General features: G+C 43.1%; 1 protein-coding gene across 1 annotated transcript in view; it reads right to left on the bottom strand.

Moving 5' to 3' along the window:
• Positions 1-26,610, bottom strand: part of LOC126162459 (synaptogyrin) — a 59,301-nt gene that overhangs the window by 32,278 nt on the left and 413 nt on the right. The window contains exon 2 of the mRNA XM_049918985.1: positions 26,335-26,572. Within this exon, the coding sequence (XP_049774942.1) occupies positions 26,335-26,572 (238 nt within the window). The remainder of the gene's footprint in view (positions 1-26,334; positions 26,573-26,610) is intronic.

Genomic DNA, 26,610 nt, shown 5'->3' with positions numbered 1-26,610 from the left:
GATGGTACCTGGCATTAATGGGAACACACATCTCTCCATGGTGTAGTATCTGCCACCAGTATGTATACAGGGAAAGTTTTAGATGTAGCAGTAATATCAAAGTATTGTAGATGTCCACAAAAATATAAAGGTACACATGAAAATAATTGCAAAGCTAACTATAGTGGCAGTAGTGGAGGAATGGAAGTGGCTGGTGTTGCCAGTATATTCCAGCGTTCTGAGGTGTGTGATAAAGTGCGATATGCTAATTACCTTTGTGACTGTGATTCTAAAAGTTTCAAACATGTTCAAGGACTGAAGCCCTATGGTGATGTAGTGCAGAAATTTGAGTGTATTGGACACGTACAGAAGCGAATGGGAACAAGACTTCGGCGACTGAAAGCTTCGTACAAAAAACAAAAACTCAGTGATGGTAAAGGGTTGGATGGGAAGGGAAGGTTAACTGACAGTGTAATTGACAAAATACAGAACTATTATGGAATGGCTATTAGGCAAAATACACAAAGTGTCAACGAAATGAAGAAGGCTGTTTGGGCTCTTTTTTTATCATACTTCTTCAACCGATGAAAATCCTCAACATAGCTTGTGTCCCAAAGAAGAAGACAGTTGGTGTAAATATAATAAAGGATTGCTAACTGGTGAAGTTTACACTCATAAGCATAGTCTGCCTCATGCAATAATGGAGGTGATAAAACCTATTTTCAGAGACTTAGCAGCACCTGAACTGTTGAAAAAGTGTATTCACGGAAAAACTCAAAACCCCAATGAAAGTGTAAATAGTGTTATATGGTCGAGAATCCCCAAGACTGTATTTGTTGGAATAGAAACACTACACTTTGGTGTGTGTGATGCTGTTGCGACTTTCAATGATGGCAACATTGTAAGGTGCAAGGTATTTAGAAATATGGGAATGAAGATAGGTTCTAACATGGTACGAGCGATGCTTGCTTTAGACAAGCAACGCCTTCGGGCTGCAGACAGGGCAGTAAAGAGTCTAGAAATACAAGCAAGAGTAAACAGGAGGAGGAACAAGAGGAAGCTGGAGGAGGAGTTTGCAGAGGATGAAGATAATCCATCCTATGGACCTGGAATGCACTAAAAAGTTAATCCAATCTTTGTCACTCGATTCCCAAAACTTTTATTTTCTCATACTAATTACACGTCTTCTAAGGATCTTCCACTAATTACACGTCTTCTAAGGATCTTCCAAACATATTTGTTTCAAACTTTCAGTAAATGTTACACAGTACCTTCTGCATAATTTAACACAGCCTTTTTCCAAAAAACTGTATATTTTTGAATACATAAATAAAAAAATTGCAAAAAAATGTTGTGAATTTTCATTACAATTGAAAAAAAAATCATCTTTAATAACTGAACTAAAATTTTGTAAAATCCCTGTGTTAAGTTGTAGCCCATATTCCAATAAATAATCTGTAAAAAGTTCAACTTCCAACCTCAAATACTTAGTGAGGAAAGATGTAATTTATAAGCGTTATTTTAACATTGCAAGTATAGGGCGTTCCAGAGCCCCTTAACGAACAGGCATGTAAAATTCTGCTTTAAAAAGCATTTTGTTTGTAATGACACTCAACATTGAGCATTGCATGAAAGGCATGATTAGCACTATTGTTCGAGTTGACTGCAGCAACATCAATGCTAAAACAAAATTGTGAAAATCTGCTGAAACACAGAAGAAAATGAGCCTGCCAGAGGGTCACTATATACCTGGCATGATAAACCCTAGTGTACTTTGACAAGTATCATTTTAACTCGCTTGCAAACTATGTGGAGTTGAAATTTGGACTAATAAACTGGTTTGGGAAATTTGAATTTAAGAACAGTCAGCTAGCACATTTTTAAAGCTGACGAAAATGGCACAAATTTCTAGTTTGTAAGTCAAATAATTTGATATATGGTAATTTCAAGGTTTCAAAACCTAGCAAAAATCATATCATTTTGGAAGCTTTACAAATTAATAAAGTAACTCAAAAAGTTAATGCCTAGAAATTTTAATTTTGAATTTTGTTGTTTCGATATGCCTGTAGAAATCATACAATTCTAAATCATCAATTTTCACAGTTATCTTTTTTTTTTTTTTTTTTTTGACAACTTCACAGAGGGACCGCGAAGGAAATAACTTTTCCTTTTTATTAGAATTAAAAGATCACAGTAATCAATTCATGTGGGAGCTTCATGTAATCAATTTAAACTGAACCTTAAGACAAAGTGGGCGTTTCAATAAATTTTAATTTTTAAGACAAGCTTACAGCCCTGGCAGAACCATGGTGAACCATTGAAATTTAATTGTTATATGAACAAAAATTGTAGAGTGGCAAGGTCATAGATTTAAGTCTCAAAACCAACATGAGCCATACAAATAATTGATATGAGACCCATATAATTCCAACCTTCAGTGTAATTTTGATATGAAATATGAATTACTACCTGGAAACCAAATTCGGACAAAGCTACCTTGTCTGGAATATCAAGAAAGTATACAGTATTAAAAGGTTGCCAACACAATTCTGCGTATTTTTCTGGTCTGCGCTCCAATGAATACAGCCAGGTTGTTCAATGTCTGACAAAACTAGTTACACAAAATAATTTGACCAATTTGTCTGTCAGAATTGATTCCTTTAATCACAAGTGTGCTCTTCAATTAGAAACATGAAACAAAGACTTTTGTTCTTTGTTAGTGAAAAGGCCAACGAGTTAATCAACATCAACTCAGGGTGTACACACAGGAAACAACGGGTTTCCCCTGTTAAAAACGCATTCTTTCCCCACGTGAAAATACACTTCTTCCAAGGTGGAAAACACACTTTTCCATGATAAGAGACAGTATACTTTCTGTTGGAGCTGTGAAAGTATCAATCGATTGAATGGTAAAGATTTTACACACCAGCAGGGAACTTCAGAGAATGAAAAAAATTCTGTGAAAAAAAGTTTTGGAAAGATCTGTGATGTGCAGCAACATTTACACTGCATATTTTCATATTATGATACGTTGCATATTTTTGTATTTGCATTAAGAAAGTATTGACTCGAAATAGCACTTTAGTTTCTGAAGCATTGAAATCTAGATTAACATGGGCTTTTATAAGCCAATCATATCTCATGTCACATGATCTCATCAACGAATGACAGCAGATATTCAGAGCAGATGATACACGACAGTCAGCCAATAGCAACATCACTTAAGTAGTGTGAACCACAAATAGGAAAAGTTAAGCTTTCACATATAATTTTGCTCTTTTTTGTGTGTGTTACATTTTAAGATACATCACACAAATGTGACAGTAAAATTTTAAATAATGACAACGTCCAGTCTTCTAGACTCTGGAGTCGTTTACATGGCTAATCCTCAAGGTGTTAGGTTTTAAATGAGAGTCAAACACACTGATTTAAGAAATTCATTGCACACACAACACGTGTCATCTTGTGTAAAAGGAAACTTACTTTTAAACTAACTTTTCAAAGCACCATTCGCAATATTTTCTCACGATCATAGCTTCATTTCAGCAGTTGCCAGAGACCGCCAGGGGCAGCTACGATGACATAGGAGGCCCGCATGTTCATACATATATAGTATCAAGAGATACTACATGATGTCAAAATACATAGGATACTCTAAGGGCATTGGAATTTTGTAAACCACATTAAAATGAATAAATCTTTTGAGTGCAGTTTTCAGGATGCAAATTTTCTTAGAGTACCACTGTTTTATTATCTCATGCTTGGTTCCTTATTATGGCATAATGCCCTATGTGGCAGAAGGTGAAAATGGGCACTTTAAATTCACTGATCAGTTTAAACTGGCCAATAGTGCGGAATGAAACACTTCACTTCTAAGGAATTTATTGCCTCTGGGGAAAAATTAATGAAAGCCACATTTATTTATCAAACTGACAGAAATAACTTGATTGTTCTGCAAGGCAATTGTCTGGAGGGGGGATTGTGCAAATAAAATAACTGAAATTAATATCATATGTTAGCCTTCTGTAATTATCTGAATGTATTTAATTCACTTGATAGCTCCTAGCCACAGAAATCCATTTTGTTTTTATTTGATGTGACGTGTAAACGAAGAGGAAACAGCAAAATCACTAAATGTAGACATGGCTTATGTGTAGACTAACCCCCTGCTCACTACAAAACCCAGACTGCTATGCACATGTGCAAATTTGGCAGCTTGGACACACCAGAAAAATTGTTCCGGGTAGCATCTGAGTGCTTGTTGCTACTACTGATTCAGCTAATAGCCACACTTCAGGTAGCCAGAAGCAGGAGAAGGTACTGACCATACACAACTCAACTGCTCGTGTGTGAGAGCCCATGGGCAACTGCTAAAAATCTACTTAATGTAAACAGTTGTGATGTCATGCTCGTCAACAGCAATTTATTGTTATGAAGTATTCCATAGTCTTTGTCCTAAAGCCTTTGACACATTTTGCTCTATCAGTTCTTACCAGTCAACATAACAAAAATTTAACTGAAGACTAAAACAATGAAAAATTATCGGGTTTTTCCTAGTTTCCTGGAACTTACCTGGTTAACTATTATGAAGGTTTATATGCAAGCATATACCTTCACACAAGCAGCCTACAAAGATTTCACTTAAAACTTAGTAAACATTCTAATAAATTTCAGAAATGACGTAAAATAAGGATTAATATTACATGTTTTTAAGTAACCTGTATAACTGATGTGCAGAAGACAGGGGAAAGTATATACTCAGTTCCACTGGTTACAACTACTACTCTGAACACCTAATAGTACATCTACAGTCCACCCATGAACTATGTACAATGAATAAGCCATTAGTTGCCTGCTTATGAGGAACTAAAAGCAAGGTAACACCACTACCCTATCTCAATATTACCCATGTACAGTAGTATCAACAACTGCATATCACTAGCAACAGTCACTACATTGAAAAGTTGTGCATTTTCAAGTTCCCTCATTCAACTACTGTTCAGCTAAAAGACTGACTGATAATGGCAACCATTGTGTAACTTATTACTTCAGACAAAGTGATACATTATTCACTACTACTCTGACGAAGGATCACAGTGACTTTGGGCAAGCCTTTTGTTCTCTTACTATTTTTTTGTGCATGCCATGAGCGAGAGTGGCCACAGAATATCTGTCAGGCGGGGCAATGGGCACCTCTCCGGTGCTTTGAGACACTTGCCGATTGCGGCAGTTATTCTATGAAATTATGAACATAGATTATGAAGTCAAAGCAACTACAAAGACGACTTGTTTAACACAAATACTGACGAAGGTTGGCATTGTTTATACAGCATAGAAAATGGGAATCATACACTCACTATGACTGGATGTGGTGGAAACCACAAAAGCGCCTAGAATAATGAGGCATCAAGCCGAGATGGAACTTGCACTGGGAAAATATTGTGGGATTGTCTGACAATCAAAAGACATAAAATAATGGACATCTGAGTGATCAGAAAGATACTACCAACACTGGATTTTTTTGGGGGCACTCAACCACCAAGGTCATTAGTGCCCAGTCACAAATGTTAGTGCACTAATAGCATAGAAAAACGCAAGGGGGCAACATCAGAAAGTACTTAGGACGCAGAGAAACAAAATAAAAGAGATATTTTTGGACAAGTCCATCAGTGTAATAAAACGAAGGACACGAGCAGCTGCTTGAGCTTCATTAGCTGAAAGTTCCTGTAAGGTAGACGGCAGACATACGATAACACGAGAGTGAATAAAACGGGGACAGGACAATAAAACATGACGCACAGTCAATGGATGACCACAGGGGCACTGCGGGGCGGGGTCAATAGACAACAGGTAGCGGTGGCTAAATCGGCAATGCCCAATCTGCAACCTGGCCAAAAGGACCACCTCTCGCCAGAAAGGGCGTGAGGAGGTCGTCCAAGCCGTCAGGATCGGTTTGATGGCCCTAAGTTTATTTTCATGGAGAGAGGACCAAGCCTCATGCCACAATGATGAAATGTGCCAACAAATAACCCCACTAACATCAGTTGATGGGACACAAAAGGAAGCTGTCTGAGGCAAGAGGACAGCAGCCTTAGCCGCAGCATCAGCAGCTTCGTTCCCAGGCACACCAATGTGGGCAGGAAATAAAACACAAGCACCAGTATCAGCTAGCAACTGAAGGGACCGTTGAATTCGTTGCACAAGCGGGTGGTCTGAATATGGGTCACGGAGACCCTGTATGGCGCTCAAATAATCAGAGCAGATGGCATAGGGAGCATGACGGTGGCAGATATACTGAACAGCCTGATAGAGAGCAAAAAGCTCAGCTGTAAAGCTTGAGCACTGATCAAGGAGCCAGTATGGAAAGGTATCATCTCCAACTACAAAGGCACATCCGACGCCAGCAGTAGTCTTTGAGCCATCTGTATAAATAAAGATGTTATTAGCAAGTCTCAAACGAAGTTCGACAAACCCCGAGCGGTATATGAAATCCATGGTCCTCTCCTTTGGGAGTGAGCCGAGTTCAAGGTGAACGCGAACCTGAGCCTGAAGCCAAGGTGGCGTCGGGCTCTCACCAACTCGAAAAGTCATAGGAAGGGTGAAATCAAGTTGCTGAAGCAGGCAACGAAAGCGAACTCCAGGAGGTAACAGGGCAGAGACATACAGCCCATATTGGTGGTCGAGAGAGTCGTCAAAGAAGGAGAAATATGACAGGTGGGTGGGCATTGACATCAGTCAGCAGGCGTACCGACAAAGCAACATATTGCACCAGTAGTTTAGCGGTAATTCGGCAGCTTCGACATACAGACTCTCAACAGGGCTGGTGTAGAATGCTCCAGTCACCAGACGTAACCCCCGATGGTTGACAGAGTTTAGACGGTGTAAGATGGATGGCCGGGCAGAAGAGAAGACAAAGCTCCCATAATCCAGCTTTCAACGGACAAAGGACTGATATAAGCGAAGCAGGACCATTTGATCTGCTCCCCATAATGTACCGCTGAGAACACTGAGGACATTTAGGGAACGGGTACAACGAGCAGCCAAGTAAGGCATGTGGAGACCAGCAAAGTTTCCTGTCAAATATAAGACCTAAAAATTTTGTTTTTTCCACGAATGGGAGAGCAACGGGACCGAGATGCAAGGATGGTGGAAAAAACTTTAATGCCAGAAGTTTATACAGACCGTTTTCTTACCATAAAAACAAACTGTTGGCGATACTCCAGGAATATAGACGGTCTAGACAACGCTGAAGACAGCACTCCAGAAAACATGTAGGCTGCGCGCTGCAGTAGATGGTAAAATCTTCCACGAAAAGGGAGCCTGATACATCAGCTGGGAGGCAATCCGTTATTGGATTGACCATTATGGCGAAGAGAGCGACGCTCAAAACTGAGCCCTGTGGCACCCCATTCTCCTCGCAAAAGGCACTGGACAGGACAGAACCCACACGTACCCTGGACTGTATCCATTAAAAATGCATTAACAAAAAGAGGGAGGCGGCCGCGAAGGCCACAAGTGTGCATGGTGCGGAGAATGCCCGCCCTCCAACAGGTGTCATAAGCCTTCTCCAAATAGAAGAACACAGCCACCGTCTGGCACTTACGCAAAAAGTTGTTCATAATGAAGGTCAACAAGGTAACTAAGTGGTCAACAGCAGAGCGGCGCCTACGAAAGCCACATTGGACATTGGTGAGGAGGCGTTGAGATTCAAGGAGCCAAACCAGTCGAGAATTTACCATACGCTCCATCACCTTGTAAATGCAGCTGGTAAGGGAGATGGGGCGATAACTGGAAGGAAGGTGTGTCCTTTCCTGGTTTGGGTATGGGAACAACAATTGCTTCACACTAGCATGTGGGAACATGACCTTCAGCCCAGATGAGATTATAGGCGCGAAGAAGAAAGCCTTTACCTGCAGGAGAAAGATTCTTCAGCATCTGAATATGGATACTATCGGACCCCAGAGCAGAGGATCGGGACCGGTCGAGAGCACTTTCGAGTTCCCGCACGGTGAAGGTGGCATTGTAACTTTCACGATTCAAAGACTGGAAGGAAGGTGGCCATGCCTCCTCCGCTTGTTTTTGGGGGAGGAAGGCAGGGTGGTAATGGGCAGAACTCGAAACCTCCGTGAAAAAGCGGCCGACGACATTTGAGAGATACTCGGGATCCACAAGGACGTCATTCGCTACAGTCAGGCCAGAAACCGAGGAATGGACCTCGGTGCCAGATAGCCGGCGCAGGCCACCCCAGATAACCGAAGAAGGAGTAAAACTGTTGAATGAGCTGGTGAAAGCCACCCAGCAAGCCTTTTTGCTTTTTTTGATAACACTACGACATTGTGCACAGAGTCGTTTGTAACTGATACAGTTCGCCATCGTAGGGTGGCGTTGGAAGGTGCATAAAGCACGTCGCCGAGCACGAATAGCGTCACTGCATGCCATAGTTCATCAGGGGTCTGGGACTAGACGGGGAAGTACGAGGGATGGAATATTCAGCAGCAGTGAGAACAACGTCCGTGAGGTATGCGACCTGTCTATCGCAGCTGGAGAAGTCAGGATCATGGAAGGTCACCAGGAAGGTGAAAAGCCCCCCCCCGTCAGCTTTGGAGATGTTCCAGCTAGTGGAACATGGAGAAGGTGTGATGCAGGGGATAGATTACACAGGGGAAATGGTCGCTCGAGTATGTGTCAGACAGAGCATATCACTCGAACCGACGTGCAAGTTGGATAGTGGATATCGAGAGGTCCAAGTGGGAATAGGTATGTGTTGCGTCTGAAGGGAAGGTAGGTGCACCAGCATTTAAGCGGGCCAGATAGAGGTGGTTGGAAAGGTCTGCCAAGAGGGAGCCTCTCAGGCTGGATGCTGGAGAGCCCCAAAGGGGATGGTGGGCATTAAAGTCTCCAATCAACAAAAATGGTGTAGGAAGCTGAGCAATCAGTTGTCTCATGCCTGCCCTAGTAAAGGCAGATGATGGTGGAGTGTAAACAGTACAAATGTGAAAGTGGGGAGAGTAATTCGGACAGCAACTGCCTGCAGATCTGTGTGCAATGCGATTGGATCATAGTAGACATCATCCCGAACCAGCAACATGACCCTCCATGAGCCTGAATACCTGCCACAGGGGTAGGTCAAAACACACGGAGGTATAGTGTGCCAGGTCAATATTTCATTTCTTGGAGACCTACGACAAGCTGGCAGTGTATTCGAAGGAGCAATTGTAGTTCCTCTCGGTTGGCTTGAATGCCGCGAATATTCCACTGAAGAAGTGCCATTATGAAAACGGAAAGAAAATAAAGAAACAAGAAAGTGTCACCTCGATGGCCGCTGAGGGCTTGGCTTTGAGGGAACACTGCTGCTGCAATCAATAGGTGGTGAGTCATGGTCAATCAACTTAACAGTTGCGTCTGCCACCTTCCTGAGCTGGACAGGAGGGGCAGCTTCCTCCACTGGTGAAAGGCCAGACGATTGGCTACCAGAGGTGCGGCCTGACGAAACTGAAGATGGCCGGGGACGGCAACCACTGGGTGGCGCAGGAGAAGAAACGTGCCGCGGCGGAAATGGAGAACTCTTTACTATGAGCCTTCTTTGAAGAATTACGTTTGGTCGAAAGAACAGTTGATGGCTGTGAAGTTCGGGTATGCAAGAAATCTTCGTGTGGCAGTTCTTTGTTGAAGGTCTGAGCATCTTATTTAGAGAACCTCGTCTTAGCAGTAGCAGATGATGATGATGATGATGGAGCCTTAGGGTTGGTGGGAGGAAGAGGAGACGTTGATCCGTCGATCTTAGCACTGGCCGATCTGACGACCGAATCGCTGAATGTGAGATCGCATGTCTGTGTAGCTACCTCCCAGGCAGGACGAGGAGAGGTGAGAACGGTACTATATTTCCCTGCCGGAAGCACAGTGGGCTTTCTGCTATTTAATAACTTGCCAGCAGCTGAGGTCGACACCTTCTCTTTCACTCAAATTTCCTGTCTACTTTTCTCATCTTTGTAGACGGGGCAGTCGCGAGAGGAGGCAGCATGGTCAGTCATGCAGTTGACGCAACGAGGGGACAGAGGTTTAGAGTCACCCTCATGGGTGTCCCTGCCACAGGTAACGCATTTAGCTGCACTTGAAAAAGACTGACGTGTATGGTTAAACCGCTGACACTGGCAACACCTTGTAGGGTTGGGTACATACGGCCGAACAGAAATGATCTCATAACCCGTTTTAATTTGTGAAGGCAATTGCACACTGTCTAATGTCAGGAATATGGTTCGGGTCGGTATGGGGTCCTTGTCGACCATTTTCACGACCCGATGGACGGCCGTCATTCCCTGATCAGAGAGGAAAGACAGAATCTCCATATCAGTTAGTCCATCGAGTGACCTGGTATACACCATGCCATGTGATGAATTCAAGGTGCGGTGGGCCTCCACCTGTACAGGGAATGTGTGTAAGAGTGGCTAGAAGTAATTTTTGGGCATGGAAGGCGCTCTGTCTCCAACAGCAAGGCACCATTGCGCAAGCGAGTACAAGATTTCACTGGTCCTGCAATCGCATCTACACCCTTCTGAATGACTATTTTAAGGGTTGACTGTTGAAAAATCGTGACCGTCAGATCGTGACAACAAGAAATTTCAGTGCTGGTGGTAGAACTTTAGGAACAGGAGTTTCATCTAGCTTTCTTTTTTGGGCAAAAGACAGGGAAGAAGAAGAAAACCATTGCAGATGAATCCCCCCCCACCACCCGATTGCCAGCATCTACGATGGCGCACTACTTCCTCGTGGGGGGGGATCCCCCTCAGAGGGCACTCCCACCTTAGGTGATTGTCCACACCCCAGGTCACACCTCTCGAGAAACGGACGGAGGGACCAATCAGCATGATCGAAAGGTAACAGCTCACGCAATCACCCCTCCCTGGGCCTGGTCTTTACCAGGGGGTACATGCGTGCCTTACTTATCTACCCAGGGCGGGGAATTATGCGTTACCCCGTCACCAGCTATGAGTGCAAACGTGTGGGTCGGCCTTCAGACACACACACAGGAAGGAAAGAAGAGGGGAAAGCGAGAAAGGGATAGAGGGATAGAAGAAAGAATCTCAAATGCCAAAGCGGATAATAGGACAAGGAAAAGAAGACAAGGAGAGTGAGGCAGAGATAGAAGTAAGAGCATGAAAGCAAGGAGAAGAGTGAACATAGTGAAAGACCAAAAGAGGAAGAAAGAGTGAGAATGGAGAAAAACAAAGGAAACAGGATCCTGGAGTGTTCAAACATCTGTCTCTGGACGAAGGCTTGATACATTACTCCCAAGAAGAGGGAGTGTGAAGGGAAGGTGAGGGGAGGGGGGAAGGAAGGAAGGATTGGGGACGAGGAAGGATGGGGAAGGGGCGTAGGGCAGCCCGGAAAGGAAGGAGAACTGCACTAGCTCGAGGCCCCATGCTTGCCACGCACGTATCCACAAAAGAGTTGTGGAACCCCTGGGGGGGGGGGGGGGGGGGGGGGGGGGGGGGACACTGGAAAGTAGCCACTATCCAATACACAAGACTGATGACTAAGGGGTACTGAATAACTACGAAGTTCATTCGCTATTGAATAATGGACACAAGATACTCTTAAGACTGTTACAGAATACTAGTTCGAGTCAGCCTTTGGAGGCACTCACAGTTTTCTGACAAAGGAAAACTTAACAAAAAACATTTTTGGGCTCCAAAGTACATTAGAACAGTTACAGGCCAGGAACATAGCTGTGGACCTAATTTTCCAAAAGACAGTTCATTCTCACTAAATTAGTTCTAAATAAAGCAGTTAAACAGCAGAGAAATTTGAATTTTGGATTACCAGTATTACCTGACAGATTTTTGGTAACAGCATTTTTAAAGAGATCGAAAATGTTAATAAACAAAGTTTGAAAAACAAAGTGGAAAATCAATACATGAACAGAATTTTCTTAGAACTAAGACCATAAACTTAAGTAAGATCACCCCACCTTACCTGAAACTATCCAGCCCCACCCATCTTCCACTTCAACAAATCTAATTCTACTTTGCATTCCTTCTACCTTAACACAAGCACCGCTCCTCCAAAAAATCTAAAACATTGGCAGTTGTCACCATTGTCCTACAGACCTTGCAGAAGAACCACCTCTATATGGATACGCAAGATACAGTAAAATCAACAAAAAAGACAAGCCGAGATAAAAAACATAATACCAGATAAGCACACAGTACCAGTGACTACTCTCAGTGCAAAGAAGAGATGAGAAGCCTTGAGACAATCAATAAACAGGAGAGAGAATGAGTAGCAAAGGAGCAGCTCTGCAGGTGTATGCAGAGAGACAGTAGATGCCATTCCAATGATCACATAACAGTTGCAGAATTGATAAGTGGAAGAGTTCAAAATGAAAAGCAAATAAATATGTATACTGAAACTGAAGTTTGTCTCAAGTGTTAACTGAAAGCAAGCATAAGAAAGTGGGTCACCCACTACCATACCTTTGGTAAACTACTTTATCACGAGAGTAAAATACACAAAATAAATGTAGCACAAACATAATACTGTTAGGCCATTATCACATCAAAATAGAAACCTGCTCTGGTGAAGCTGCAAACAGTTTAGTTTGGAGTCTTTTTTTTGGTAAAAACATGAAGGTTTATACTCCATCTTTCATGACAACAAGGCAAGTAGTGACCCAAAATGTGGCCATTACATTGAGGAAATTTTGGAATTTATCTAGTACTTTCAGTAAAAGTGAAAGTTTATATCAAACCTATTACAATAAGAGGTAACATTTTGAGAAGGCCTATGCCAGTGCGTTTAATGACAGTGAAGTTTCACGAAAGTTCAGACTACATTTCTATTCATGGAGTAAGATGTAAGGTGACCATAAATCTTTTCTATCATGGTAAGAGGGGTGGGAAGGATAGTGGGCAGGACATTTCGCATTTCAGGGCACGACGAGAGGTAATCGAACCCTGGCAGAGAATGTAATTCAGTTGCTCCAGTCCCTGATGGTACTAAGTTAAGAGGGGAATGCTCCTCAGTGGCCGGACTGTGGGACTTTGGAAGGTGGTGGGAGAGTCGTAACTGCCGTCTGCTTCACGTCTGCTGTGCAGCGAGCTACCTTAAGTATTAGCTGTATTTTTCTTACTTGTCACTTCTTCTGTGTGTATTTGCTTTTAGGAAGCTTTAATTGTCGGGTGCTATTAATAGTGTTCCATAGATTTCGTGTTTGTTTTGAATACAGTCAGAGAGAGTCCCTTTAGTCAACCATAGTGGCAGTAGTGCTAGTGTTTGTTTTCAATACAGTCCAGAGACAGGTAGTGCTATTTTCATTGTTTTCTACAAGAAGTGGCTAGCAACCACAGTTTAGTGAATAAACAGCCGCCTTTAGTGAATTAGCAGTCTAGTTCAAGGTTGATTAACTCTCTTCAGTAAATTGATTCCTTAGGATGGATAGGATGTGTGACTGCTGTGTACGGATGCAGGAGCAGCTTGCCACTGTTCACGAACAGCTGAGCGTGTTGATGGCCGCGGTCAGCCGTCTTCAGGCTGCTGCCTCGGAGTGTAGTGGCAGTGGGGAGTCTGGTGCATCGCAAGGTACACCCCAGGTGTTACATGCTTCACCCACTGTCCCTCCTGTCGAGACATCTTCGCGGGTACCATGCGCGGTTGGGCCACCCTCTCCCCAAGGCGAATGGCGGGTTCAGCGGCGTTCGCAGCGCACGAGGCGGAGGGTCAATGTGGAGGCTGGCCGTGTGGCATCGCCCGCTCTGCCTGTGAGTGGACATGTGGCTGCTCCTTCAGCAAGGTCCAAGCAGGCACACGGGGGGAGGGGTTTATTAGTTATTGGGAGCTCCAACGTTAGGCGGGTGATGGAGCCCCTTAGGGAAATAGCGGGAAGGTCGTGGAAGAAGGCCAGTGTTCACTCTGTCTGCTTGCCAGGGGGTCTCATCCGAGATGTGGAGGAGGCTCTACCGGCAGTGATAGAGAGCGGTGGGTGCACCCGACTGCAAATTGTTGCTCATGTCGGCACCAATGACTCCTGCCGTCTGGGTTCAGAGGTCATCCTCAGTTCCTATAGGCGGTTGGTGGAATTGGTGAAGGCGGAAAGCCTCGCTCACGGGGTGGAATCAGAGCTAACTATTTGTAGTATCGTTCCCAGAACTGATCGCGGTCCTCTGGTTTGGAGCTGAGTGGAAGACTTAAACCAGAGGCTCAGACGGTTCTGCGGAGATCTGGGGTGCAAATTTCTCGACCTCCGCTATTGGGTGGAGAAATGTAGGGTCCCCCTGAATAGGTCAGGCGTGCACTACACGCCGGAAGCGGCTACAAGGGTAGCGGAGTACGTGTGGAGTGCACATGGGGGTTTTTTTAGGTTAGAGAATCCCCTCCCTAGGCCCGACAAGACGCCTCCTGAGACACGGCAAGGTAGGAGTAGGCAAAATGCAACAGGGAATAACAATATTAATGTGCTAATAGTAAACTGCAGGAGCGTCTACAGAAAGGTCCCAGAACTGCTCTCACTAATAAACGGTCACAACGCCCATATAGTACTAGGGACAGAAAGTTGGCTGAAACCAGACGTAAACAGTAATGAAATCCTAAACTCAAATTGGAATGTATACCGCAGAGACAGGCTGGACAGTGAAGGGGGAGGTGTGTTTATAGCAATAAGAAGTGCAATAGTATCGAAGGAAATTGACGGAGATCCGAAATGTGAAATGATTTGGGTGAAGGTCACGGTTAAAGCAGGCTCAGACATGGTAATTTGATGTCTCTATAGGCCCCTGGCTCAGCAGCTGTTGTGGCTGAGCACCTGAAGGATAATTTGGAAAATATTTCGTGTAGATTTCCCCACTGTGTTATAGTTCTGGGTGGAGATTTTAATTTGCCGGATATAGACTGGGAGACTCAGACGTTCGTAACGGGTGGCAGGGACAAAGAATCCAGTGAAAATTTTTTTAAGTGCTTTATCTGAAAACTACCTTTAGCAGTTAAACAGAGAACCGACTCGTGGCGATAACATATTAGACCTTCTGGTGACAAACAGACCCGAACTATTTGAAAAAGTTAACGCAGTACAGGGAATCAGCGATCATAAAGCGGTTACGGCATCGATGATTTCAGCCGTAAATAGGAATATTAAAAAGGGTAGGAAGATTTTTCTGTTTAGAAAAAGTGACAAAAAGCAGATTTCAGAGTGCCTGTTGGCTCAACACAAAAGTTTTGTCTCAAGTACAGATAGTGTTGAGGATCAGTGGACAAAGTTCAAAACCATTGTACATAATGCGTTAGACGAGTATGTGCCAAGCAAGATCGTAAGAGATGGAAAAGAGCCACCGTGGTACAACAACCGAGTTAGAAAACTGCTGCGGAAGCAAAGGGAACTTCACAGGTTTCACAGAGGAAGATTGCATTGTAGTTCCTTCTCTAGATTGTCGCACAGATGACAAAATGGTAGATATCGAAATAGACGACAGAGGGATAGAGAAACAATTAAAATCGCTCAAAAGAGGAAAGGCCTCTGGACCTGATGGGATACCAGTTCAATTTTACACAGAGTACGCGAAGGAACTTGCCCCCCTTCTTGCAGCGGTGTACCGTAGGTCTCTAGAAGAGCGTAGCGTTCCAAAGGATTGGAAAAGGGCACAGGTCATCCCCGTTTTCAAGAAGGGACGTTGAACAGATGTGCAGAACTATCGACCTATATCTCTAACGTCGATCAGTTGTAGAATTTTGGAACACGTATTGTGTTCGAGTATAATGACTTTTCTGGAGACTAGAAATCTACTCTGTAGGAATCAGCATGGGTTTCGAAAAAGACGGTCATGCGAAACCCACCTCGCGCTATTTGTCCACGAGACTCAGAGGGCCATAGACACGGGTTTACAGGTAGATGCCGTGTTTCTTGACTTCCGCGAGGCGTTCGATACAGTTCCCCACAGTCGTTTAATGAACAAAGTAAGAGCATATGGACTATCAGACCAATTGTGTGATTGGATCGAAGAGTTCCTAGATAACAGAATGCAGCATGTCATTCTCAATAGAGAAGTCGTCCGAAGTAAGACTTATTTCAGGTGTGCCGCAGGGGAGTGTCATAGGACCGTTGCTATTCACAATATACATAAATGACCTTGTGGATGACATCGGAAGTTCACTGAGGCTTTTTGCAGATGATGCTGTGGTGTATCGAGAGGTTGTAACAATGGAAAATTGTACTGAAATGCAGGAGGATCTGCAGCGAATTGACGCATGGTGCAGGGAATGGCAATTGAATCTCAATGTAGACAAGTGTGATGTGCTGCGAATACACAGAAAGATAGATCCTTAATCATTTAGCTACAAAATAGCAGGTCAGCAACTGGAAGCAGTTAATACCATAAATTATCTGGGAGTACGCATTAGGAGTGATTTAAAATGAAATGATCATATAATGTTGATTGTCGGTAAAGCAGATGCCAGACTGAGATTCATTGGAAGAATCCTAAGGAAATGCAATCCGAAAACAAAGGAAGTAGGTTACAGTACGCTTGTTCGGCCACTGCTTGAATACTGCTCAGCAGTGTGGGATCCGTACCAGATAGGGTTGATACAAGACAGAGAAGATCCAACGGAGAGCAGTGCGCTTCGTTACAGGATCATTTAGTAATCGCGAAAGCGTTACGGAGATGATAGATAAACTCCAGTGGGAGACTCTGCAGGAGAGACGCTCAGTAGCTCGGTACGGGCTTTTGTCAAAGTTTCGAGAACATACCTTCACCGAAGAGTCAAGCAGTATATTGCTCCCTCCTACGTATATCTCGCGAAGAGACCATGAGGATAAAATCAGAGAGATTAGAGCCCACACAGAGGCATACCGACAATCCTCCTTTCCACGAACAATACGAGAGTGGAATAGAAGGGAGAACCGATAGAGGTACTCAAGGTACCCTCCGCCACACATCGTCAGGTGGCTTGCGGAGTATGGATGTAGATGTAGACTGGAAAGATAAGGCACAGGAGATTTGTTTTTGTGCAAGGATGGGAGGAAAATTACAGTCAGTGAAGGCTTCAGTGAGACCCTCGTTATATTTTGAGGGGGCCTGCTCATCACTGCAGATGCGACGACCACAGGTGGTTAGGCTGTACGTAAGGGACTTCTTGGTATGAAACAGGTGGCAGCTGTCAAAGTGGAGGTATTGCTGGTGGTTAGTAGGTTTGATATGAACGGAGATATTGATATAGCCACCTCTCAGGTGGAGGTGGATGTCATCTACCTGGTACTACTTAACCCAACAAGTCACCTTCCTAGATGTTGACCTCCACCTCGAAGGAGGCTACATCAGTACCTTCGTCCATATAAAAACCTGCTAACCACCAGAAATACCTCCACTTTGACAGCTGCCACCCGTTTCATACCAAGAAGTCCCTTCCGTACAGCCTAGCCACCCGCTGTCATCGCATCTGAACTGACGAGCAGTCCCCCTCAAAATATACCGAGGGTCTCACTGAAGCCTTCACTGACCATAATTATCCTCCCATCCCTGTACAAAAACAAATCTTCCGTGCCTTATCTTTCCAGTCTCCCACCATCTCCTGAAGTACCACAGTCTGGCCTCAGAGGAGCATTCCCCTCTTAACTCAGTAATAGAAACGTCTCGTCGTGCCCTGAAATGCGAAACGTCCTGCCCACTATCCTTCCCACCCCACTTACCGTGATATTCCGCCATGCACTGAACCTACACAATATACTTGTCCATCCTTATACAACCTCTGCTCCCAATCCATTACCTCATGGTTCATATCCCTGTAATATGATCTAGATGCAAGACCTGTCCCATACATCCTCCTACCACCACCTACTACAGTCCGGTCACTAACATCACCTATCCCATTGAAGGCAGGGCTACCTGTGAAACCAGTCGTGTGATTTACAAGCTAGGTTTTTTTTTAATGGTTTTAGGGCGCAAAACTGCTACCGTCATTAGTGGCCGGTCTGTGACTTAAAAAAGCTAAAAAACGAAAGTGGAAACTAGCAGCAATGGGAGCAAAACTCAAAAAGTGGGGAAACTAAAAACAGAAAGCAAGCTTAAAAAACCACTATAGAAGGGGGGTTGTTTGTCCCCAAAGAGAGCTTCAAATTATTGACGTCATCTCACTGGCACTAATTAACTCGAGAACGCGATCGGCTGATCGTGTGTCATCTCCTAAATTGGAAGATATATCAGGCGACAGCTCTAGACGGGCGCGTAACGGAGTAAAATAGGGGCACTCAAGTAAAAGATGTCTCACCATCCACAGTTGAGAGCAGTGGCGACAGAGTGGGGGAGGATCGCCACTTTAAAGATGTCGATGGCTAAAAAAGACAGTGCCCTATCCGGAGTCTAGTTAAAATTACCTCCTCCCGATGACGAGTTCGGGAGGAAGAGGTCCAAGCACAGGGAAGAGCTTTCACGTCCCACAATTTATTATTGGGAAGTGTCGACCAATGTGCGTGCCATAAAAGAGCAACACAACGACATAAAACACTCTGTAAATCGGCGAAGGGAATCATGCGAATAGCTGGCCGAAGAAGAGAGACTGCAGCCTTGGCCGCTATGTCGGCTGCCTCATTTCCACAGATACCAACATGTCCTGGGATCCAGAGGAACGCCACAGAGACTCCCCTCAAGTGCAGCAAGTGGAGGCAGTCCTGAATCCGGTGGACCAGAGGGTGGACAGGGTAGAGATCTTTGAGACTGAGGAGAGAGCTGAGACAGTCTGAGCAGTAACATACTGTATCCGCTGATGGCGATGGATGTATTGGACAGCCTGGAGAACAGCATAAAGCTCCGCAGTATAAACCGAACACTGGTCGGGAAGCCGAAATCGATTTGGGGTGTCGCCAACAATATAGGCACCCACTACACCAAACTACGTTTTTGAGCCATCAGTATAAATAAATGTGGCACCCTTCATTTGTGCGCATAGAGCAGCAAATACCCGACAATAAAGAAGTCAAGGGGTACCATCCTTGGAAACTGACAAAGGTCACGGAGCAGGCAGGTCCGGGGCCGAGCCAAGGCAGTGCTGTACCCCAAGTTGTCAAGAAAGTTTTAGGAAAGTGGAAGGAAAGAGAATGGAGTAGATGATGGAAGCGGACTCCCGGTGGTAGTAGGAAGGGCGGCCAGGATACCCTAAATCCAAGGAGGCATCGAAAAAAATGTCATGGGCCGGATTTGCAGGCATGGAAGACAGATGGCTAGCATAATGACTCAGAAGGACAGCTCGTCAATTGGACAGCGGTGGTTCAGCAGTCTCAGCATAAAGGCTTTCCACAGGGCTGGTGTAAAAAGCTCCAGACACTAAACGTAATTCACAGTGGTGGAGAGAGTCGAGACGCCGAAGAAGAGACGGCTGAGCAGAGGAGTAAACTAGGCTTCCATAGTCCAATTTCGAGCGCACTAAGGCGCAATAGAGGCGGAGAAGGACCACTCGGTCTCTCTCCAGGAGGTGCCATTCAAGACACGGAGGGTGTTGAGGGATCGCAGACAGCGAGCCGAAAGATAGGAAATGTGGGAGGACCAGCAAGCTTTCTGTCCAAACATAAGACACAAGAATTTAGCAACGTCCGCGAACGGAAGGTTGACAGGGCCTAGATGTAAGGAAGGCGGAAGAAACTCCGTATGATGCCAAAAGTTAACACAAATGGTCTTACTGGGAGAAAAGCGGAAGCCGGTTTCGATGGTCCAAGAGTGGAGGCGATCGAGACATCCTTGAGGACGTCGTTCAAGAAGGCTGGTCTGTTGAGAGCTATAGTAGATCGTAAAATTGTCCACAAAGAGGGAGCCCGAGACATCAGGAAGGAGGCAATCCATAACTGGATTTATGGCAATGGCAAACAGTACAACACTTATCACGGAGCCCTGAGGTACCCCGTTTTCTTGGGAGAAAGACCTGCGACCGTAGCGATCGCGCGGTTCCACACTGAAGTGCCTAGAACCGCTTGGCCACACCGGCCGGCCTGTGCCTGCATGGAGAAGGAGAAGGAGAAGGAGAAGGAGGAGGAGGAGGAGAAGGAGGAGGAGGAGGAGGAGGAGGAGAAGAAAGAAAGAAAATATGAGTGTGGAAGATAGGTGAATAAGGTGGGTGCAGAATTTCTTCCCAACAAAACTCTTATACAGCAGAATGCAGGCAGGCATTATCATGAAGTAGCATAACTTCATGCAGTTTTCCTGGTTGCTGTTCTTTGACTGCATCTACAAGGCATTCAGTTGTTGACAACAAATATCAGAAGTGATGACTGCACCTCTTTGAAGCAATTCTTAGTACATCACAGCATCCCTAGTCCATCAGATGCATAACATTATCTTTTATAGACGTGCACAAGTCTGTACAGGGAGTTTATGCTTTTTTGGACTCAACTATTTCTTCCTTTTCAATGTTAGCATAAAAACACAATTTTTTTCATCGCCAGTAACAGTACAGGATAGGATTGGTCAGTGTTGTTCATGAGCCAACTGAAGGCAAGCAAGCAGAGGTGCACATAAAGCCACCCATCTACTTTTGTGATTTTGGATGCATCATGCGGTACCCATGCACCCAATTTTTGAACTTTCCCCATTGCATGCACATGTCACACGATGGTGGAATGATCGCAGATCAGCACATTTGTCAGTTCTCCAGTACACTGATGTGGATCATTGTGGTTTAATGTGTTTGGACACTCTTCATCAAACCCTGAAGGTCTTCCTAAATTTGGAGGGCCATTAATGTCAAAACAATCCCCCCTTAGAACAAGAAAGCCATTTTCTTGCCATGCTCTGTCCAATGGCATTATCCCCATACACAGCACAAATGTTTCTGGCTGCCTCTGCTGCTGTCACTCTTCTACCGAACTCGTTACAATGATTCACAGTAAACATCCCGCTGCATAGGTTAGCTTCATTGGTTGCTGTCATATCATATCACTAAGTCTGTAGTATAATGCAAGGTGATATTTTCATTTTGCAAGGCATACTTCATTTTTGTGTATATTTGGGATTGCTGCTCATCAAATTGTTCTCTCTTTTAGTATGACTCCACTAAAGGGAATATTTAAGAGAAGAAGAAAGAAGGGAAATGGATTCTACAGAACATGTCCTGTTAAAAGTTTAGAGCCGCAAAATGATGTTAGAGAAAGCAACACTGAACAAGGTGCTTCACCACCACACCCTTCCACAAAGAAGACTATAAACAGCACCGGAGTATGCAGTGAAACAACTGCCAGGGATACCAGTTTAATATTAGGTTTAAGTGTTCTAAAAACAATACTTAAACTACATGCTGTAATATGTGTGGCAGTGAGAATTTCTGGAAATGTCTGCAAAAGAAACAGTTTAGTTCTTAGTGTGGAAGTCTCTTGGGCAGAAAAGGTGCCATCAATCTAAACATTCTTGTACAATTGCTATAAGTATTGATACCAGGCAAGTGCCAGATGTTTAAGCATTGTCAAAATATTGCCATGGATACACAAAAGAGGGAAACAATAATTAAAGAAACAACTGCAGGAAAACAACTGTCAGAAGGGATCCAGTGGAGGAACGCAAAGTGCCTCGGCTGTGAAGATCTTTCAGCACTCAAATAATGTGGGATTCACTACATTAAATTTATTTAAGTGAATAATTGCTAGCATGCTCTATGATGACCTAATACTACAAAAGTTAGAATGTGTGTGACATGTTTAGAACTGAATGGGTAGAGATTGTAAAATCAGGCAGAACTTTAGCAAAAAAAAAAAAAAACTTAAGATGGCAAGACTACCACAGGATGTTTGACTGCAAAATGATCGATCAGCTAAGTGAATGCTGTGGCCAAGCTATTATAAAAAATACAAACAACCTGGAAGGAAAGGGAGAAGCAGTAAGGGCAACTTATTTCTGTAGGACATCAAGTGATAAGAAGCCACTGCACAACATTTGTTCAATTGGCTGGTGTAAATACCACAATGCTAAGGCAGCAGGAACCAAATACACCCAAAGAAACATCATCCCTGAAGCTATTGGAATAATAAAGCCAGTACATAGAGAACTAGCACATCCAGATCTTCTGAAGAAATGCCTCACAGGAAAAACTCAAAATGTAAATTTTGTATGGACCAGGGTGTCCAAACACCTATTTGTAGGCTAGAAAATGCTGAAGATTGCGGTTAATGGTGCTGCAATTACCTCCAATGATGGAAATGCAGGCAGAATGAAAGTTCTGAGGTAATGTGGAATTCAGTCTGGCCATAATACCAAAGTACTTCTACAAAAACCGAACAGACAGCAAATTAACACAGCAGAAATTATGGACAACAATACAACAGAAGCAGCAAGATCCTTCAGATGGAGAAAGAGGGTGCTAGAATGTTTTAAGCTGTTTTCCTTCAACTTCTAGATGTAATCTCTGAATGACTATGCACTTTCCTTCGTGGAATGTTTCCTATATATATATATATATATATATAAAAAGAAAGATGATGAGACTTACCAAACAAAAGCGCTGGCAGGTCGATAGACACACAAACAAACACAAAAATCTAGCTTTCGCAACCAACGGTTGCCTCGTCAGGATGGATATGTGTGTGTGCGCGAGTGTATACCCGTCCTTTTTTCCCCATAAGGTAAGTCTTTCCGCTCCCGGGACTGGAATGACTCCTTACCCTCTCCCTTAAAACCCACATCCTTTCGTCTTTCCCTCTCCTTCCCTCTTTCCTGATGAGGCAACAGTTTGTTGTGAAAGCTTGAATTTTGTGTGTATGTTTGTGTGTCTGTCGACCTGCCAGCACTTTCATTTGGTAAGTCACATCATCTTTGTTTTTGGTATATATATATATATATATATATATATATATATATATATATATATATATATATATATATATATATATATATAGAGAGAGAGAGAGAGAGAGAGAGAGAGAGATATCTGATACACAGGATTCACTCATCAATAATTACTTAAATTGTTGGCCATGAGGTACACATAATTGAAGGATTTATATTTTGGTTCCAAAAAGTGTGTACTGTAAATTCAAAAACACTACTTTAGTGATAAGTTTATAAAAGTAAATACAGAGAATCTGGTAGCACATATCAAAATTGAAGTAGTTACTTCATCCATACATACTACTTTATAACTAGTATTACCAGAAGGCCTATGTGACCCCTGGTTATGGATACATTGGTTCACTGCTCCAGATTGAACAACGTACTTTGCCTGAAACAACAACCACCACATTACTCTCATGTCTCTCTAGGGAAATCATGGTGATTAGTCCCCCCCGCAACATGTTTGATGTGAAGTACCTGGCAGACTTCACGACCTCAGCCACAAGGTACTGGGGCAACAATGTGCTTTTATGGACAGTTTTGTGGAACCCAATGTAAAATGCAACTGTCGCCACAGGGCAAGATTCCATTCACTCTGCCAACACAGCAAAACAGTTTCACACTCCATCTACATTAGGCAACTTCCCCATCTAAACAGCGCGTTTTAGGCACACCCACATTGATACTGTTGTGCCACTGCCTGAATCTGAAGGATTTATTTATGTTCTCTCTCACATTACTACAACAACTGGATGGGTGGAGGCAGCCCCCTCCATGATACCACGGCAGACACCAACTGTCGCCACACTCCACATCATCAAAAGGATTTATTCACAGAGATCTCTAACACTGATCAAGTCAAGTGACTGTGATAACAACATACGTCCCACATTGTAACCACCTTATTTGGAACCCTACAAGGAACTCCAACATGGAACCAATAGCTCTGACATTTTGATTAATGACAAACCTATCCTTGTCTCCTTTGACCATCTCAAAACAGCATAGATACTGCAACACAGACCACCTCTACCATCGAATGATGATGACAATGATGCTGTCTACCCCAACACATACAACTCAACATTTCAGGTGCCACAAGAGCTATGTGACTGCAGTGTCTCCACACGAGCCAACCGACCTGCCCTCACCTTTAACGTCACAGTATGGCTGCACCAGACTACCACCAAAACACTTCGTCCCCTACTATGTGTATAGCACCTGCTGCACTATTTCTTCCTCTGCAGGAAAAGGTCCAAATATGTCTCACACAAGGCTAGCCACGATGTGGTTGGTCATGTACGCTCCCAACACTGCCCAAAGAATTGTCCAGTCAATCCCTCTGCATACGTCAGACACGGCCCAGCTGATCGTGCACACCTGCGCCACCACAGAGTGACAATGTCTGGCACCCTCGCATCTGTAAATGCAGATGTGTTGCCACATTGCACAGTGCTTCACACTTACTGGGGGCAGGTCAGCACTGTGGGGACATTTGTCCCAGTGCGACTCAACATCTTTGGCACGAGCTGTGTGGAAGCCCTTTCGGACAGCACACCATGACTTCCAGGCAAGCTCGACAATATTACTGACTGTACACACTGTAGTAGTTTTCCATTTTAATTAACTTTTTAGTAGTCTCGTGATACAGGTGTCTCTTCTCTATTTGTGGCTTACAACCACCATAGTATCCCACTTCCTATATATATATCTTTGTTACATATAGTAACATAATATTGCCAAAATATGTTATATAAACAGGCCGGGAGGGGGGAGATACATTATGACATTGCAGAGATCTATCTCACAAAGGAAAATAATTGAATTATTTATTGGCTGTTCTCATGCAGACAAGATGGTTGTGATGACAGAGTGCAAGAGATGGAACAACTGTTAAATGATCTAAACACAAAATTAGAAGAATATGGAATGAAGATTAACAAGAAGAAAATGAAAAGCATGGTAATTGGAGGAAAGGGGAGAAAATGCCGTATGAAAATATGGGGAGAGGAAATAGAGGAAGTGAATAACTTCAATTACTTCGGAAGTGTAATACTGATGATATTAGGAAAAGAATTGCAATGGCAAAAGAATGATTCAAGAGGAAACAAAAATTACTTTTCGGACCACTAAACAAAGATATGAGGAAAAGACTTGCCGAATGTTACATATGGAGCATTGCATTGCATGGTCCAGAGACCTGGACATTGAGGAAGGAAGAGAAAAGAAGATCGGAGGCACTAGAGATGTGGATATGGAGAAGAATGGAAAAGTGAAATGGGAAGACCAAGTAAGGAATGAAGAAATATTAAGAAGAGTTGGAGGAGAAACAAACATGCTGAAAGTCATCAGAAAGAGAAAGCGGAATTGGATTTGATATTGTTTGAGGAGAGACTGTTTACTGAAGAGAGGAATAGAAGGAATGGAGGAGGGAAAAAGGGGAAGAGGAAAAAGAAGATATCAAATGCTGGACAATATCAAAGGAGACAAATATTCAGAAATGAAAAGATTAGCTATGGACAAACAAAAGTGGAAGAGGCTTAAACCATGACAAGATCTGCCAAAAGGCAGTATATCATACTACTAATACTACTACTACTACTACTACTACTAACATTGAAAAATATATTAAAATGTGAATCACACATGCACGCACACACCACCCCCTTTCAGATAATCCAAATATCTAAAAATTTTGTCATCTTAAAACTATTACTCCCTTATCAAAATAAATACATGCTTGCATATATCAAATATCTGTTATGAAGATAAAGATTTCCCCTAGTTTCTATATAACTAGAAGAGTGAGTACTACAATAGTCTCTAATGGGGCCATCGTTCATATTCCTTCGTGCCCCTCATTATGTTAATCCTTGAAATCACTTTCTTTGTATTTCAACTGTAATAGACATACCTTCAAAAGCTAAAAAAACCCTTGTGAAGACAATCAATGAAATTTCTATAAACAAGAACAGGTCTGGGGGGAAAAAAAAAAAAAAAAAAAAAACAGTATCACTAGTATGTCTTTTTAAGCTTCAATTAATCCGAAGGAAACGTGATTTTTTTATTTATATATATATATATATATATATATATATATATATTGCTTCCTACAAGTACAACCCAATCTAATACGAGCTAGTACTAAAATTTCCCCGAATATCAGTTCATTAACATTACATTTTTTTAAAAATTTATCGATACATTGACAAATACCATTCAACTGCTGCAGTTAGCGTAACTGTCAAATATCTTATACATAATATGGCGCTTAGGTTATAACAGCTATAAAACAATTATTGTCTGTATGAACGTCTTGGTTCAGTAGAAGTATTGGAACTGTTACATACCATGGATGCGTTAACACTGAAGCCTACAACCAATGTTTCAAAGGATTGTGGTGCATTATAATAAATTTACCTACATCTAGATTCATTGCTTTCTTAAATTAAATCAAAAGCTGATTCATTTTGCTTACGAGCTTACATCAAAATAGACCTACCTTACTTTGCCGTTATGAAAATAGACTACCGATGAAGATTCAGGAGTAGATATACTGGCTTACCTGAAAATCCCAAATCAGCAAGCACATAGTGCTTTCGAGTCTTGACTGAAGACATTTGCTCAAACAAGAATTCTCCGACAAGAAAACCGATTGAAGCAAGAAATGCGATAACTCCAATTCCAACACCATAGTTGCAGGCATTGGTATCTTCATTATATAGGCAAACATCTTTCTTAGTTTCACGATCAAACCTGTAGCCTTGAGACGAAATACATCCAAATACAATTATTGCGAACAGCTGAAAAAGAGGTATTTTCTTGTCAGATAAGCGATTTA

The sequence above is a fragment of the Schistocerca cancellata genome, chromosome 2 (genome assembly GCF_023864275.1).
Source record: "Schistocerca cancellata isolate TAMUIC-IGC-003103 chromosome 2, iqSchCanc2.1, whole genome shotgun sequence".
Lineage (NCBI taxonomy): Eukaryota > Metazoa > Arthropoda > Insecta > Orthoptera > Acrididae > Schistocerca > Schistocerca cancellata.
Note: the sequence above shows the minus strand (reverse complement) of the source record. Positions and strands in the feature narration are given on the sequence as shown.